At 38.8% G+C, this 19,826-nt stretch overlaps 1 protein-coding gene across 1 annotated transcript in view; it reads right to left on the reverse strand.

The window, feature by feature from the left end:
• The window catches only part of LOC121374041 (protein Wnt-11b-2-like), a 102,287-nt gene that overhangs the window by 17,220 nt on the left and 65,241 nt on the right, over window positions 1-19,826 (reverse strand). Inside the window, exon 4 of the mRNA XM_041500920.1 lies at window positions 7,703-7,986. Coding sequence (XP_041356854.1) covers window positions 7,703-7,986 — 284 coding nt within the window. The remainder of the gene's footprint in view (window positions 1-7,702; window positions 7,987-19,826) is intronic.

Below are 19,826 nucleotides of genomic sequence, written 5' to 3' on the forward strand. Positions count from 1 at the left end.
AGTTTATTCTACATTATGTAATTTGTTTTACTGTTTTGTTACAACATTTATATTATTACTCCACGATGTTCGATCATTCCAGTTCACAATGATCTTGGCACTCACAACTGTACAAGGGTAAGATGTAACCCAGTGGTAAAGCGCTCGTTTGATGCGCGGTCGGTTTGGGATCGATCCCTGTCATTGGGCTATTTCTCGCACCAGCCAATGCGCCACGACTGGTACATCAAAGGCCGTAGTATGTGCCATCCTGTCTGGGATGTTGTATATAAAAGTCCCTTGCTGCTAATCGAAAAGAGTAGCCCATGAAGTGGCGACAGCGGGTTTCCTCCCTCAATATGTGTGTGGTCCTTAACCATATGTCCGACGCTATATAACCGTAAATAAAATGTCTCGAGTGCGTCGTTAAATAAACCACAACTGTACATCGCTGACTATGGAGTTTGAATAAAAGTGCTATAATTCATAATAAATAGATTTGAGTAATATACCTAGTTGTTGACTTAATATATACAAATTATCTAAATATGGTAATATAATAACTAGACAAACTGAAATTAAATATTAACAGCAGCTTATTTATTTTTATATTGGGTTAATGTTTTTAAGTTCCATTAACACAGCATCACATATGCGATTCTGAATACATTATTTCTTATTTGTATATAACTATACTCTTGTTTTAAAAAGCTGTTCTATGTATCTACTTCAAAACATTTGTAAATAAGAATATATACTAGGTTCAAAACTAGTTTTTAAATTGTTTAGCGTTAAAGGGACAGACCCTAGTTTTTAAACACTAAGGCATATTTTTCAACTAGACTCTAGGGTCAACCCGTAAAAATTGACACTAAGTTTGGTTAATTTACAAACCTATAACAAATTTGGATGCAACAGAGTGAAACAAGAGTCTGTGACGTTGAAATACCCTTTAAAATAGACTAAAACGCGACTCCATCAACGTTACTTCTCAGACGCGCGTGCGTTTTTAAAAATATGAAAAATGCATTTCATGGTATTAGAAACACCGGGATGACCGGAAACACTTCGGTTGTATGGAAATGGATACCCTAAACAATAAAATATAAGTAATGTTTGATTTTAATGATCATAAACGGCTCTAGTAGTGAAATATATGTCTTAGTGTTTAAAAACTAGGGTCCGTCCCTTTAAGTTGGTTATTCTTTCATTGTTAAAGCAACATGATTCAATAGTACTGAGTAAATAATATGCTGGTTACAGATAATATGAAAAAAACTTTTAAAAATTTGTTTTGTTTAACGACACCACTAGAACACATTAATTAATTGATAACTGACTATTGGATATCAAACATTTGGTAATTATGACACGTATAGTTTCAGAGGAAACACGCAACATTTTTCATAATGCAGCAAGGATTCATTTATATGCACTTTCCCACAGACAGGAAAGCACATACCACAGCCTTTCTCCAGTTGTGGTGCACTGGTTGGAACGAGGAAAACTCAATAAGTTGAATGAATCCACCTAGGTGGTTCAATCCTGCGACGCAAGCACCTCAGGCGAGCACTCAACCGACTGACCTAAATCCCGCCCTAAATGAGAAAACCCCCATTAAGTTGAATGGATCCACCGAGCACTCACACATTATATGAATGCATCAAATACAAATATTCATTGTATTCACTTCAGTTAGAATATAATGCAGGAAATTACAGGAAAATAGATTATCGCATAATTAAGTCATCTTAAAAGATGTTTTGTTTTATTCTATTTTTTAATCAAAGCTAGCTTCATTTGTCCTTCGCGATTATCTGAATTATGACAATAAATATAATTTTAGGAGAACGTTAACTCACACGCCAGTTAATTTTGTTTAACGACACCACTAGATTACATTGACATATTAATCATAGGCTGTTGGATGTTAAACCTTTGGTAGTTTTGACATATAGAACCCGGTACGTTTTTCCATTACTAGCAAGGGATATTTCATATACACCATCACACAGACAGGATAGCACATACCACGGCCTTTGATATACCAATCGTGGAGCAATGGCTGGAAAGAGAAATAGCCCAAATGGGCCCAAACCGACCGCGCATCAAGCGAGCGATGTACCACTGGGTTAGGTCTCGCCCCTCAAATTATACAAACTTCACCGTGGTGCAGGGGTGTAACATTCTCTTTGAGAACCCCTGCGCGTGCTGTAACCTCACCGTGGTGCAGGGGTGTAACATTCTCTTTGAGAATGGCCAATACAGCACACATTGAAATTTTGAGTAAAAGTCAGTATCTATCTGTGATATTTGTATTTTTGCACAGTTCTTTACACTGTGTTTTTATTTATATCTTGAATTGTTATATTGATGTTGATCATCACTTTATTTGTTTGCATTACCACAGTTTGACACCCAATAGCCGATGTATTTTTAGTGCTGGGGTGTCGTTAAACATTCATTCATTCAAATACACAAATTCATGTATGCACTTCACTTATAATCTAATGCTTGAAAATACAGGAAAATAGGTTATCGCATAATTAAGACATCTTAAAACATGTTTTGTCTTCTTCTATGTTTTAGGGAGGGAAGTAGCCCAGTGGTAGAGCGCTCGCTTGATGCGCGGTCGGTTTGGGATCGATCCCCGTCGGTGGGCCCATTGGGCTATTTCTCGTTCTAGCCAGTACACCACGACTGGTATATCAAAGGCCGTGGTATGTGCTATCCTATCTGTGGGATGGTGGATATAAAAGATCCCTTGCTGCTAATCAAAAAGAGTAGCCCATGAAGTGGCGACGGCGGGTTTTCTCTCTCAGTACCTGTGTGGTCCTTAGCTATATGTCCGACGCCATATAACCGTAATTAAAAATGTGTTGAGTGTATCGTTAAATAAATCATTTCCTTCTTCTATGTTTAATCAAAACTAGCATCAAGCGAGCGCGTTACCACTGGGCTACGTCTCGCCCCTCACACGCCAGTAAGACATGAAACACATAATGCTACATTCACGAGCTCAACAAAAAACCCAATCAAAGTGTCAAGCCAGGTGCGGCGACTGGCAGCTGACGATATATGTTGATAGCGAGGAGACACGACCTCATTAAAGGCACTAGACCGGCCTCGGCGGTGGTGTCGTGGTTAATATATCGGGCACACGGCTGGTAGGTACAGGGTTCGCAGCCCGCTACCGGCTCCCACCCAGCGCGAGTTTTAACGACTCAATAAGTAAGTGTAAGACCACTACACCCTCTTCCCTCTCACTAACTACTAACAACTAACCCTCTGTCTTGCTTGGACAGACAGCCCAGATAGCCGAGGTATGTGCCCAGGACAGCGTGCTTGAACCTTAATTGATAGTAGGTACAAAGTTCACAGCCAGGTACCGGCTTCCACACAGAGCGAGTTTTAACAACTCAATGGGTACGTGTAAGACCACTACACCCTCTTCTGTCTCATTAACCACAAACAACTAACAACTAACCCTCTGTCTTGGACAGACAGCCCAGATAGCTGATGTGTTCATGATAGCGTGCTTGAACCTTAATTGGATATAAGCACAAAAATAAGTCGAAATAAAGGCACGAGACCACTGAACGGGCCTCGATGGTGTAGTAGTTAAGCCATCATAGTTAAGTCTGGTATTTAGTGGGTTCGCATCCGGAGAGAGGTTTAACGACTCATTGGGTAGGTGTGAGGTCACTACACCCTCTTCTCCCTCAGTAATCATTAACAACTAATAACCCACTGTCCTGGCAGGGGCTTAGCGTGATCTTCACCTGGGGGAGGGGGTGGTTCGAATATGAACCAAGTGGACCCTTTTTCTATTTTGTTTTTGCACCACCAGAAACTCCATTATGTATAAACCTCTACGTTTTAGTTCTGAAAGCGGACCATTTGCTTCAGCGTGGTGGTGGTGGTGGTGGTGGTGGTGGTGGTGGGGGGGGGGTCGTCCGAACCCCCCGAATCCCCCAGTCTACGCCCCTGCCTGGAAAGACAGCCCCGATAGCTGAGATAAAGTTCCATTGCAAAGTGTGCACCGTTTTATTCTATTTTGTTGGAATCATAACTGATTTGACTGTTAGGTTATGATGTCGTCGTTAAGCCATCGGACATAAGGCTGGTAGGTACAAGGTTCGAAGCCCTGTACCGGCTCTCACCCAGATCGAGTTTTAACGACTCAACGGGTAGATGTAAGACCATTACACCCTCTTCTCTCTCTCTCTCTCTCTCTCTCTCTCTCTCTCTCTCTCTCTCTCTCTCTCTCTCTCTCTCTCTCTCTCTCTCTCACACACACTAACTACTAACAATTAACAACTAACACTGTCCTGGATAGACAGCCCAGATAACTGAGGTGTGTGTGTACCCAGGACAACGTGCTTGAACCTTAATGGGATATAAGCACGAAAATAAGTTAACGAAGAACAAAATGTGTAAAACAGAGCTGATTTCTATGTGTATATATATATATATATATATATATATATATATATATATATATATATATATATATATATATATATATACATATATACATATACATATAGATATATATATATAACTGAACGCCATATCGTGTAGTGTGTTGCCCGTATACCGAGGTTTAATGAGAGTTGTTTCCCTTTTTTTTTTGCACCTTCGTAGTAAATTGATGATATTTCAAACTCCAGACGGTGAATTTTTTAAAAACAAAAAGGATGATGATAACACATAGGCTACTCGCTTCGTCTAAGACAGAAACGTAAAGGTTTATTTGCTATATAGGCTAATGTTTGTAAGCTCGGTAGTAGTGTTGATACTTCGCCTACAAAACGAAAATTCTGTTGTCCGAGGCAATTGACGACAGTATGCACTGTTACTGTTACTTTATTAACGTGCCTATATCCAAAAGAGGTTCAGGCACGTCCATCCCACGTCCAGTCTCCGACAAGGCCAGTGGCTAAGCATCGGACAGAAGGTATTTAATTAATAGGGACAATTTTGACTTTATACTAAAATGGAATGGCTTCATTCAGAAGGCGTGTCCAAAATGTATGTGTATGCACTAATCTACTCACCTAGCATGACTCAAGTGATAATATTGCAGACTTGACGTAATGAGGCAATTACATGTAGGTGTACCAATAAATCATATTTGACAGGTAATGTTTATTTTAGACTTTCTGGCTGATGTACCTTATGGAAGAAACAAATTTTATTGAACTTAGAAAAACCCTTATTTTGGCTTGAAAATACTAAAAGTGGAAAGTTTATTTCGCGCTTTGAATAATATCATTGTTGAAGAGAAGAACAGTTACATATGTACCCCTACCCCCACCCACCCCCAGTCCATTCATAGACGCGGATCCAGGAAGGGGGGGGGGGGGGGGTTGAAGTACATATGTAACTGTTCTTCGCTTCAACATAGTTAAGTGTTTAGTTTTTCCCCGGTTTTTTATTAAAAAATAATAATTCGGTTGCCTTTTTCACGAATTTGTCCATGTTCCTTTTTTCCATTAATACCTCCCCCCCCCACCCCACCCCCTGTATCCGCCCCTAATTCATGCAAGCATACTGAAAGACCGAATATATAATTATCCACTCGATCCTATTTTGATTATTTATTTGGCATGAAATGTTATCACGTGTACCCCAATTTCCCAATGATTGGCGTTTCGGGTGCATTTTGAGTTTCAATTTTAATGCAGGTAATGCATACAGAAAGCAGTATGCAGTGACTGCGTGCAAAACAAATCAAAAGGGAACGGAATTCAGCCTTCTACGTTAAGGTGTCTTGTAACAACTAAACAGACAACATGGCTATAAAATGCCCCATAAAGTACGGATGCCAGGCAGCTAATAAATGGCGAAAACAGAAAATGTGCAGCAGTTATCTGCGCACCTAGCTTCACAAATGAAGACAAATAAAAATAATTGCTTTTCGAGGTTTGATGACTTGGTGAGGAAGTGTGAGCATTTTGTAGACAGGTTGGTCTGTACCAAATAGAATCTCACAGGCGACAATGTTAACGTATGTGTCTAAATATACTGGACAGAATTTACAAAGCCTGGGTTTGTCTGTATGTCTGTCTGTGTCTGTCTGTCTGTCTGTCTATCTGTGTCTGTCTGTCTGTCTGTCTGTGTCTGTCTGTCTGTCTGTCTGTGTCTGTCTGTCCCTCTCTGTGTCTGTCTGTCTGTGTCTGTCTGTCCCTCTTTGTGTCTGTCTATCTGTCTCTCTCTCTCCTCTCTATCTCTGTCTCTCTCTCTCTCTCTCTCTCTCTCTCTCTCTCTCTCTCTCTCTCTCTCTCTCCCTCCCCTCTATCTCCCTATCTCTCCCTTCCTCTCTCTCCCTCTCTCTCGCTCTCTCTCTCTCTCTCTCTCTCTCTCTCTCTCTCTCTCTCTCTCTCTCTCTCTCTCTCTCTCTCTCTCTCTCTCTCTCTCTCTCTCACCTTCCCCAATCTCTGTCTCTACCAAGTGTAGAAATAAGCAATACTTATACACGAAAATGGCCGCAGTTTAACATGTACTCATATTGGTAACCATAGATTTGATTTTTTGGTTTTGCGTCTGTTTCCCACTCTCAGCACTCGCGCCGCTCCTTCACTTTGATAAAAACAGTGCACGTGAGAAACGGCCCTAAAGATCGCTAAAAGCTACAATAGCTATTCCAGTCTACGTCAGAATCACCGTATGTTACACTGACGTCTGACATTTTGTTGATAAACAAACGTCTGCGTATGAACGCATGTTGCAAAACATACACTTAACTTACTTAACATGTAACGTATTTCGACACACCAAATGGTCGCTGTCCATCCATTTCAGCCAATCGCAGACCGGCTTTTAAAATCGTGAAGAACCAACCGGAAAGTGGTTCTCAGTGACGAGTCACGTGACAAAATATACTGCGACGCAATTGGCCCGTCAAGCCTGTAAGACTTTAATAGTGTGCACGTTCGTTTGGCAGTTTTCTAAATCGAAATATTCAGAATCCCAAACAAACGAAATAGAATTCAGTTCCGACAATTCCTGACCTGGATGTGGTGTGAGCAAAACCAAAGATGGCGGATGTTTGTATATGCACGTGTACGCTGTGCCGTGCTTACTTTACTGGGTTAACACAATTAAGGTTTATACGAAAGTCATGTGATTTGATATGGATCGAGTAATTTGGCCATTGTGATTAAACAGTGCTGTTAAAAGATAGGCAAAAGAAACATTTTACTCATAATATATAATAAACAGTTCCGCGCGCGCGTGTGTGTGTGTGTTATTTTATTTATTTATTTATTATTATTATTATTATTATTATTATTATTATTTTTTTTTTTTTTTGGTGGGGTGGGTGGGTTTATGGTTTTGTCTCTATATAAATAAAGATACAAATATGGCTTGTACCCTTCCACCAAAGACGTTTCCCGTCCACTAGATATCGTACCCCCAACCCACCCTCACCCTCACATAAGACACATACACGGTCGAGATATCGTTCATACGGGTCTGATAAATATGTCATAATAACATGTACGAGGAATGGTGTACAATGTGTACGTTCGGTTCGATTATATCTGTGAAAGATTTGCTTACATTTGAAAAAAACAAAACACAAACCCCCCCAAAAGACCCCCCCCCCCCCCACCCCCCCCCCCCCCCCCCCCCCCCCCAAAAAAAAAAGCCCCACGTGTTAATGCCTTCTAACCAATATAATATGAACATCACCCAACCTTTTGCTAAATCTCACCTGTCTACCAGCTCGAAAATTATGTTTGTTCGTCAAAGCTCTTTTAGACGTTTTGGGCTTCCCCTTTTTTGACGTCAGCACAGCCTCCGTGAACACCTCCGCGAAGAAGAGGCCGAAGTGCACGTCATCGCCACACCCGCCCCACTTGAAACCCGTACTGGGGGAGGAACTCGGAAGAGCGCCACAGCTGCACTTTGTCGTCACGCCGATGCTGCACGCACGCGCAATGGAGTGCACAAGAGCAGACGAAGCTATGGCGTAGACATATGACTGCTCTCTCGTCCCTGAAAGACAAAATATGATAATTAATATCATTAGTACCTAACACAGAAAGAAATGTTGTATTTAACGACACACTCAACACATTTATTTACGGTTATAAGGCGTCAGACATATGGCTAAGGATCACATAGATATTGAGAGAGGAAACCCGCTGTCGCCACTTCATGGGCTATTCTTTTCGATTAGTAGCAAGGGATCTTTTATATGCACCAGGGCAGTACATACCACGGTATTTGATATACCAGTCGTGGTGCACTGGCTGGAAGGATATCTAACACAGAGGCGGATGCAGAATGTTTATGCTTTCAATTCCTATTGCCGGATAATGTTATCATTTACTAATAAAACATATAAGTAGCGTATCAACACACCCAGGTAATACACAATCAAACAAGGTGGCAACTCACATTTAATTCACCGGGGGGGGGGGGGGGGGGGGGGGTCATATATCATTTAAGAGATTTAATTAATGTTTTTATTAGCAACCCTCCTCATTTTTGCTGAAAATCTCAGTTCCATTTTCGGGGTTGCCCTGCTCAAGTTTCAACCTCTGATGTATACATACTGCATAACAACTGTATAACAAATATTTTTATTATTATTTATTGGCAGTGGATAATAATATTTGCACAAGCAATCAATGTCACAGATTACTACCAATCGGAGCCGCAGCTGTTTTTATTACTTAAATATTTGACAGTACACCTCGAACTTTGACATGGAACTTTCTTTTTTGGTACCATGCAACCTATATGGGAAGAGAATACGTTTAAACAATGCAACTATAAAATGGGCAACTATAGTATTCAGGTAGGGGTGCAATATTAAGTAACACACACACACACACACTCTCTCTCTCTCTCTCTCTCTCTCTCTCTCTCTCTCTCTCTCTCTCTCTCTCTCTCTCTCTCTCTCTCTCTCTCTCTCTCTCTCTCTCTCTCTCTCTCTCTCTCTCTCTCTCTCTCTCTCTCTCAACAACCAAGCACTCGTTTTACATGGATTATCGTATAACTTTATATTAGTGCCTTGAGCCCGTGTGTCACAATATTATCTAAAGTTCAAGCTTGATGTTGACCTCGAGTTAGGCGAGGCCTCTAAAATCAGACAGTCCCTCGGGAAAATGTGCTCGATCATAAGATATAATAACTCCTCCAACGCTGAGCTTTGGCCCAGCGTGTCACGATATCACTCAAAATTTGTCTTGTAAAAATATTGGCCAAGATATAAATAAAGCAGAAATATTTTGCAAGAGTGCAAAAATGTCGTCTGCTTCATGAAAAATGTAATTATATTTTCTCGATTACTTTATCTTATCGGTAATAACAAAACGGATCCCTAGATACATACATACATACATACATACATACATACATACATACATACATATATTATATATATATATATATATATATATATATATATATATATATATATATATATACATATACATATACATATACATATACACATACACATACACATACACATACACATACACACACCACACACACACACACACATGTATATATATATATATATATATATATATATATATATATATATATATATATATATATAATATATATATATATATATATAGACACACATAACTCCATTGTGATAGCACCACCAGATTTTCTCGTTGTTATTGCTATCGCACGTGTAGTTTGCTATAAAACACACAGTAACCTTGTACATGTTCCTTCTTTTTCTTTTTTTACATTTTACATTATTTATTTATTGCCTACCAAAATACACCCAGTTACATAAAATCAATTTTGTAACATGTATCATTATTTCTTCCCATTATACTTTCTCTGAAGTGTATAATTCCATTCTCCGTTTGGCAGACGGCATTCTTCAGTATGGGAAATTATTGTTCTTTTATTTCTATCTTAAACAGTGTTTTTACATCACACAACCAAGATAACAATTTTACAGCACACAACCAAGATAACAATTTTACAGCACACAACCAAGATAACAATTTTACAGCACACAACCAAGATAACAATTTTACATCTATTTTCAAAACACTTTTCCTTTTCGTTTTAAGACAAACTAAATTTATTTCTCGTTCCAGCCAGTGCACCACGAATGGTATATCAAAGACCGTGGTATATATTATTCTGAATGTGGGATCGTGTATATAAAATATCCCTTGCTACTAACGGACAAATGTAGTGGGCTTCCTCTCTAAAACTATATGTCATAAATTACCAAATGTCTGACATCCAATAGCCAATGACTAATAAATCAATGTGATCTAGTGGTGTCGTTAAAGAAAACAAACTTCAACTTTACTTATCTCAGAACCATGTTGAATATCGAACAGTTGGTTTGTATAATCCGCAGCAGTTTTAGAAACTTCTACCGAAATTCAAGATGCACATGTACCATGGGGATGTTCTACATAATGGTAGTACTAAACCAAATAACTTCCGGCTGGGTCAAAGTTCGAGGAGCACCCAACTTTTGACAGGGAAGTTAACGCCACAAGTCCTGTGATTGGTGATATAATGTGAGTGTGTTGGTTGTAAAAAAACAAATAGTTTTATCTGGGCAAAAATGTATGCAATTTTATTTCATCTAGTACCACTGTACTCGCGTGGACATATCGATCGGACTTTAAACTTTTAGATCTGCGTTCAAAATTTTATGTCGAAATTACTTTTTTTTTAAATATGATTAAATAGTCCGATCCTCTCTTCTTTCTCTTATTTAATTTTGGACTGTCCTTCTAAAATGCTCCAAATTATATAAATATTCGGAGGAGCAGTCAATTCTTTTTTATTTTTGGCTTGTAACCTTTTTTTTAATTTTATTTAATCTGTTAACTTTTTTACTAATTGCTATTTTCAAAATTCTGCCAATTTTCACACACACACCCCTTCGATCCCGAGTCAGGCCACCGATCTTATCGGAGGTCGGACTTGGCATGGGCGTGTTCGAAACCCTAGTGGTATATGGGCACGTTAAACTATCATCGTTATCATCATCAAGTAGGCTTGTGCTTGGAAAATGTATGGGATAGTAGGGTCAAAATAAGCTGAAAATACCCCAAACCCTAACATTTTTTGCAAGAAAACGTTTTATGATGTTTTTTTGTACTATTATATTTGGAGAACATCATATCAAAAGTTGGACGATATTGGACCACTGGAAAGGGTCAAAACATGATGTCAAAGAAAGATGGCTGCCAAGGGAGGAAAATGCAAATATCTACTATTAGCTGATGGATTCTACGGTTTCCAACCTTTTTAAGTTCAAAAACTATTTTTTAGCATTAGTAGAAAGTATATAAATCATTGCTGAACTAGAAACGTGACGTCATCCTAATGTGACGTCCAAATCTGACGTCATCCACGACGTCACTTCAGTCGCTTGTAAAATATGTCATATTTGTGAAATGATGACACACGCAGTCATCGCTGCGACCTCCGTAGAACAGTTTCTTCTATGATTTTTAATGTGATACTGCATTGATGATGATCTTACCCCAACCGCATCATTTTAGGTAAAGTTTTCATTATAGTTTCATTCGCAGGAATAGACCACGTACATATATGATGAACAACAACAGCTAGTGAAAATGAAAATGAGCACAAATCAAGCAAAATGTCCTTTATGCCAGAAGGAATTAGGTAATGAAGACTACGTTAAAATTGGTAGAAAGGAAGCCGAAGGTATTAACAATTCAAGTATCGAGAGAGGTGATGACATCATTGTAGCAGATGGAACTGTAGTGCACAAATCGTGTCGTTTGAATTACATCAATAAAAAAGATATTGCAATACACAAGAAAACTAAGTTGTGTTCTACCCCATCTCTCAAACGAAGTGCGCGTCTTTCAGTTGGCCCTTACAATAGCAAAACGGACTGCTTATTCTGTGGGAAAATATTGGTCAACTGTACGAGACGTGGTGATGAATGGGCATTTACTGTCAAAGGACGCGTTGAATATTATGACGGAGATTTGCATGCAGCAGACTGTTTGTACCATCATTCTTGTGATGTACATTTTCGCACTTTTCGGGATATTCCTATGCAGTATAGGGTAGATCCTAGTGGTAGTAAACGAAAGAAAGTTGGGAGACCAAGGGACACGGACCAGGAACAAGCATTTCTTAAGATGTGTGCTTTCTTTGAGGACAATAATGAAGAACAGTTTACTATTAGCGACCTTGCAAATAAAATGAAGGAGTATTTAAATGATACCTGTCAAAAAACAAACTTTATCAAAATGTTGTGCTAAACTAGGGGTGCTGTAAAAACATCTTGTTATACCACAATGAGCAATGAAAGATACCATTTTCTTCAGCTAATACTTTGAGGTAGGGGTTGTAGTACTGCTATTTATGGGTCATAGTTTGGTTGATATGTTTTAAAGCACAAACGTTAACATGGTCGCCTATGGGATTTTATTTGGTATAGTACAACCTTTAATGTACTCTGTAACACCGTATGTGACCTTTCTGAACGTTGCACCCCCTCCCCCCATCCCTAGAATCATCCTGCCGTCGCCCTCTAGTTTTATTACTTATTCTAGTTGCGCCATGTTCATTTTAAACCCTAATAAGTCTGGATCTGAATATTATTAGTATTTAGTATGCCCGTTTTACGACTTTTCCTCCCTGCCGTAAACATGAGCACGACCGCCCCCTGGTGGGCACTGTTAGCACTAACAATTAGTTAATAGTCATGCTTTGATAGTGACCTGCAGCAAGATGGAAGCCAGACTCTGTGTGTTTACGTACTGCACGGAACCAGACTACCCTCCACAACACACGACCACCCAACATTGCAAATATAACATGCTGCATTATTACTTAAAGGTGAACTTTTATAATAAAGTTAAGTTAAAACCAGACAAAAAATGTTTTGCCAAGTTGTAGTTAAAATTAAAAAAAAAAAATCAGGAGGTATTACGTATTATTTCATTTCCAATAAATTAAAGGCTGTTACAATTTAATATAATTTTTTTTATTTTTTTTATTCTGCCTTAAAATTGCTTTTTGGCTAAAAAGGAAAAGGACCAAAAGTCAAATCACTTGGATAGTGACGCGTTTTTTTTTTTTTTTTTTAATTTAACAAAAAACAACCAAAAAAACTTTATTTGTAAAAAAAACAATAAAACAACAACAACCCCCCCAACCCCCCCCCACCCCCCCCCCCCCCCCCCCCCCCCCCCACAAAAAAACAAACGTCCAAGGACCCATTGAACTCTTTCTCGTCCAGCCATTGCTCCACGACTGGTATAGCAAAGACCGTGATATGTGTCATCCTGTCTATGAGATAGTACATATGAAGTTAGTTTGTTTTGTTTAACGACACCACTAGAACACATTGATTTGGATGTCAAACATTTGGTAATTTTGACATAGACCTTTGATATGTCAGTCGTGGGGCACTGGTTTGGACGGGAGAAAGATGTTTGCCTTCAAATCACCGTAGGGGCGGGATTTAGCACAGTCGATTGAGTGCTCGGCTGAGATGGTTGCGTCGCAGGATCGAACCATCTCGATGGTCCATTCAACTGATTGTTTTTTTCTCTCGTTCCAACCAGTGCACCATAACTGGTCAAAGACCGTGGTATGTGCTTTCCTGTTTGTGGGAAAGTGTATATAAAAGATCCCTTGCTGTTAATGAAACAATGTAGCGGGTTTCTTCTAATGACTGAGTTAGTATTATCAAATGTTTGACATCCAATAGCCGATGATTAATTAATCAATGTGCTCTAGTAGTGTCGTTAAACAAAATAAATTTAAAATCACAGTATTTACATATTCATCAGCTCTGAGATACTTCTGACACAAGGACCATCAAAATTACTGACCTATTTTCCTCATTGTTTTTTTATTCATAACCTTTTAAGGTTTTAAAGGTGCACTATTTAGCATTATATTTCGTATTACTCAAAGGCTGATCTAAGAGGGTACTAGGGGATCCGTCACTCTAAACATAATCGTGCATATCTTTTTCATGGCATTAAAAAAAAAATCATTCGGTTGCCCTTTTCACGAGTTTGTCCATTTACCCTTTTTTTTTCTTATCCCCATAAAATATTTTCTCTATTCGTTACTTGATATATGTTTTTAATTCATTACAAGAAGAAAAAATCAGTGCGACGTAATTGAATCGAGGACTTTAAATATAATGCTTCTATAATTTCATATAGTATGTGAACTTTGTTAATAATTTATTTCAGTTTTAGTATCACATTTAAAGGGACATACCCTAGTTTCTAAACACTAAGACATATTTTTTACTATTAGAGCCGTTTTTGATAACTGAAATCATACTTCACTTACATTTTATTGTTTAGAGTATCCATTTTCGTACATTCGAAGCGTCTTTGGTCATCCTGGTGTTTTTAGTATCACAAAATACATTTCTCATATTTTTAAAAACGCACGTGCGTCTGAGAGGTAATAGTTATGGAGTCGCGTTTTAGTCTATTTTTAGAGCGTATTTCACCATTTCAAAGTCACAGACTCATGTTTCACTCAACTGTAACTTTATCCAAATGTGTTACAGGTTTGTAGATTAAATAAATTTAGTGTTAATTTTCTATGGGCTGAAACTAGGGCATGTCCCTTTAAATGGTTTATCGTGAGTTTTCTGCGATTGTAACATGTTCACGATACACGAACAGATGACGATAATTACTATAATGTCAATGTCTGTATTTACAAGGTGTTTGTTGTTGTCCTAATGTTTGTAGAAGCCCAAACCAGATTTTACTTTCCATTAATATCGTGCGTATGAAAAATATATACTACGAAGTAAAAAAAAAAAAAAAATAAACGACCGCAACTAACATTTGCACACGACAGCAAACACTTTAAATATACAGACACTGGTATCCTAAACAAGAAAATGTATTTAAAGTGTATTTTTAGTCCCCATAAAGGCTCTGTCAGACAGAAACATTTTACAATGGCAGCAAACCGAGAACAGTCTCTTTAGGTTAGTCACCATGCATACGTACATTAAAGTTTGTTTTGTTTAACGACACCACTAGAGCACATTGATTTATTAATCATCGGCTATTCGATGTCAAACATTTGGTCATTTGAAATATGGTCTTAGAGAGGAAACCCGCTACATTTGTCCATTAGTAGCAAGGGATCTTTTATATGCAACATCCTACAGACAGGCTAGCACATACCACGGCCTTTCATATACCAGTCGTGGTTCACTGGATGGAACAAAAAATAGCCCAACGGGCCGATCGACAGGGATCGATTCCAAACCGATCGCACATCAAACGAGTGCTGTACCACTGGGCTACTTCCCGCCCCGCCTAAGTGGATTATTGAAATCGTTTTTAGTATAGAATGGGGAACATTCCACCCAATCCTCTCTCCTAGTCAACAATTCTAACATTTGTGGTTAAATCGTCTACGTGCCACTCTTCAACTCGACATACAGTACACCATAAACATAAACACTACAATCCATCACCATCAAATTTACATTAGGTCCGCATAAAAGTTCCATCCGACTTTTGGTGATGTAGTATTTAGTACACCGATGATGCCAGTTCAAATCAAATTGCATGAATTTACTGTCAACATAAAATAAAATAAAATTTTATTACAAGTCCTGCCGCAATGGTGGGCATGGCAGTATTAAATCCTGTATTTAACCTCCAGGGCACTTCGAAGTTTGACTCATTCAGATGCTCTTCCATAGTTGTAAAGTTTGACTCATTCAGATGCTCTTCCATAGTTGTAAAGTTTGTTTTATTTAACGACACCACTAGTGCACATTTATTTATTAATCATCGGCCATTGGATGTCAAACATTTGGTAATTTTTACATATAGTCATAGAAAAGAAACTCGCTGCATTTTCCCCATTAGTAGCAAGGGATCTTTTATATGCATCATCCCACAGACAGGATCTTCCATGGTCATACCCATAACATAATGGTGCACGAACTGGATTCTAGATTAATAACGAAATGACTGCATGAAGTAAAATTCGTGCAAATATGTTCGTCAATGAAGAAAAGAAAAGAGAGAAAGAAGATAACAAAAAACCCACACTGGAAACAATAAAATATATTAAAGCACCCCCCCCCCCCCCCCCCAAAAAAAAAAAAACAAAAAAAAAAAACAACAACAAACAAAACCAACAACAACAAAAAAACACACAAAAAAAACAAACAAACAAACAAACAACCCCAAACAAACCACCCCAACCTACGAAGACGATTAGCAAAGTGTTAGTTATAAGGAGATTTGAGACTTGCACACAACAGGATCACATTTCATTTCAACTTATTTTCGTGCTTATATCCAATTAAGGTTCAAGCACGCTGTTCTGGGCTCACACACACCTCAGCTATTTGAGCTGTCTGTCCAGGACAGTGGGTTAGTTGTTAGTGAGAGAGAAGATATTGTAGTAGTCTCACACCTACCCACTGAGTCGTTAAAACTCGGTCTGGGTGGGAGCCGGTACCGGGCTGCGAACCACGTACCTACCAACCTTATGTCCGATGGCTTAACCATCGACATCACCGAGGCCGGTTGAAGACGATTAGCAATGTGTTAGTTATAAGGAGATTTGAGGTCTAGCTCGCTCTCAACAGGATCACAAACACAGACGACTCACTTGGTCGTCTGCTTGTAATATTTATTGAAAACACCAGGGGGCAGATTATAGTGATTACCGCGGATAATAACAAGTCTCATGAAAAGGGGAACATTCCACAGGAGGGAGCACAAAGGGGGGAGGCGGCGGGGCGAATTACCGCCGCACAATGCTTATCAGAGACAAGTTATGCTAAATGGTGAAGCAATTACAAGCTTATTGTCGCGGGCATATGCTGTGGCCAAAAGATTTGAAAGTATCGGTGGCACGGGTGATAGCTAACCCGTAATAAGAAGAGATGATAGAGTACAGATGACGGCACTTTTGTAGGGACCCTACAATTTTCAAACTAGTCCAACGCTCACCTGCAAATATGATTGGGTTTACGAGCCACTCAAGAATTACAGAGTCGATAAAGTTCTACGAACGGCGCACTTAAAACGATGGGTCACGCGGCTACTGGCTTATTAAATGGCCCCACAAAAAAGAAAAAAAAAAAAAAAGAACTAAAAAGAATATGCACTTTTATTGTGATCCGAAACGAATACATATATACTGATGGAAAGAAATAAGGAATCACAGCAACATTGTCAGCAAAAAAAGTAACTGCAGCGAACACCCTCGCCCATAGTGTCAGAAATTTAAGGTTGTACTATACCAAATAAAATCCCATAGGCGACCATGTTAACGTTTGTGTTAAAAAACACTATATGCAATATATCAACCACATATGATCCATAAATATTAGAACTACAACCCCTATTTCAAAGCATTAACTGAAGAAAATGGTACTTTTCATGTTTAATTTCTTTACAACACCCCTAGTTTCGCACAAAATTTGAGTACTTTTTTTCACAGGTACATGTTTCAAGCAAAAGGCTACTTTACACGGTGGTAATAGATGAAATAAAATTGCATACATTTTATGCGCAGATGAAACTGTTTTTACAACCAACACACTCACAGTTATCACCATTCACAGGACTTGTGGTGTTAACCTAGCTACTAAAAGTTCGGTGCACTTCGAACTTTGACCCAGCCGGAAGTTATTTGGTTTAGAATTACCTATAGGCACCACACCACCATTTGTTGTGTCATTTCATTTAATTTGATTTCAATTTATTTTCGTGTTTACTAGTATATCCAATTAAGGTTCAAGCACGCTGTCCTAGGCACACACCTCGGCTATCTGGGCTCTCTGTCCAGGACGGTGGGTTAGTGGTTAGTGGTTAGTGGTTAGTGGTTAGTGTGAGAGAAGAGGATGTAGTGGTCTTACACATTCCCACCGAGTCGTTAAAACTCGTACTGGGTGGGAGCCGGTACCGGGTTTCGAACCCTGTACCTACCATGTCCGATGGCTTAACCACGACACCACCAAGGCTGGTAACTGCAACCAAAACCCTGGTCCATAGTGTCAGGAACTTAAGGCACCACATCACCATCTGTTGTGTCGTTACTTGTTGTCTTGGTTTAATATAGTCCGGTTAAGGATATAGTTCCGCATAAAAACAAATAATACGAAATTCTGATATACCTTTTGATTTTTTGTTTGATCTAGGTCGACCGCTATAGTATTTAAATAATCCATTGGTTTGAAGGAAGGAAAGAAAGGAAAGAAATGTTTTATTTAATGACGCACTCAACACATTTTATTTACGGTTATATGACGTCGGATATATGGTTACAGTCCACACAGATATTGAGGGAGAAAACCCGCAGTCGCCACTTCATGGGCTATTCTTTTCGATTAGCAGCAAGGGATCTTTTATATGCACCATCCTATAGTCAGGATAGCACATACCACGGCCTTTGATGTACCAGTCGTGATGCACTGGCTGGAGCGAGAAATAGTCCAATGGGCCCAGTGACGGGGATCAATCCCAAACCGACCGCGCATCAAGCGAGCGCCTTACCACTGGGCTGCGTCTCGCTCCCACTGGTTTGAAGTTACCTGTTATATGTAGTACTAACTGATAATAAATATGTGAGTGGTACACTGCCACTTGTATAACACCATCATAAGGCGGTGCTCAGGCACGAGGGATGCTGACTGAACATTTTCTTGATCGACCTATCGTTAATTGTTTGCAAGGCAGATGTTTCTAAAATTAGTAGTCATATGACCCACTTGATAGTGCTGTCTGTTTCACAGAATTTATTCTGACATCGAAAGTGTATTAAACTGCATGGAGTAGTAATATTAATCGTGTTATTTGACACACACCTTTTAAATGCCTAAAGTAGCGACCGTAACGTTTTCCTACGATCTACAGTCCATTTCGCTAAACGATCTTAGCTTAGAATCACCGTTAGTTACACTCGACATTTACAATAGGTTAGTAGCACTAGGTATTGTAAGTTGTAATATTGCGAACTGTCTGTCGCCTCTCTCTGTTTGTCTCTCTCCCTCCTCCCTTCCAAAGTCTTCAAATAGTCGTGGTTTAGTACTAGTATATGCTAGTGCGAATGCGAGTGCGAATAATTTTTACATGCTCATATACCACTAGAGTTTCGAGCATGTCCGTCCCGGGGCCTGTCTCTGGATAGCCAGGGGCTTGTCCCGGGACAGAAAAAAAATTAAGCGGACAATTTTGAAATTTACATCCAAAAATTAAATAGTGGGCCTTTAAAATTTTGATGCGCATCTCTAATTAATATAATTAAATAAAGAAAATTCTACTCATTAAATTTGGTCGCTAAATAGATCGGGTGGTCAAAAAGAAATTGGATAAGATCGGTGGCCTGACTCGGGATGGGGGGGGGGGGGGGGGGGGGGGGTATTGTTGAAAATGGGCAGAACTTTGAAAATAGCAATTAGTAAAAAAGTTAATAGAATTTAAAAAAAAGAAAAGAAAAGTTACAAGCCAAAAATAAAAAGAATTGACTGCTCGGTCGAATATTTATATAATTTGGAGCATTTTAGAAGGACAGTCCAAAAATAAATGAGAGAAAGAAGAGAGGATCGGACTATATAAAAAGTTAACAACAATGGAAGAGTACAGCGGCTCTGACGTCACTTCCCTTTTTTTCCGAACGCTCACGAAGAAATATGCATAAATCGTACTTTGATACTGATTAGCGTAATTTCTTCATTTTAAGTTAACTACACGTATTTTATTGTTATAAAGTTATTTGTATATTATTTTTATATCATTTTTCTTTTAAAATGAGCTATAATATGGTCTCGTGTCATGTTTCCTTTAATAATATTTAAAAAAAAAAAAGTATATGCTGAGATGTTG

The sequence above is a fragment of the Gigantopelta aegis genome, chromosome 1 (assembly GCF_016097555.1).
Source record: "Gigantopelta aegis isolate Gae_Host chromosome 1, Gae_host_genome, whole genome shotgun sequence".
NCBI lineage: Eukaryota > Metazoa > Mollusca > Gastropoda > Neomphalida > Peltospiridae > Gigantopelta > Gigantopelta aegis.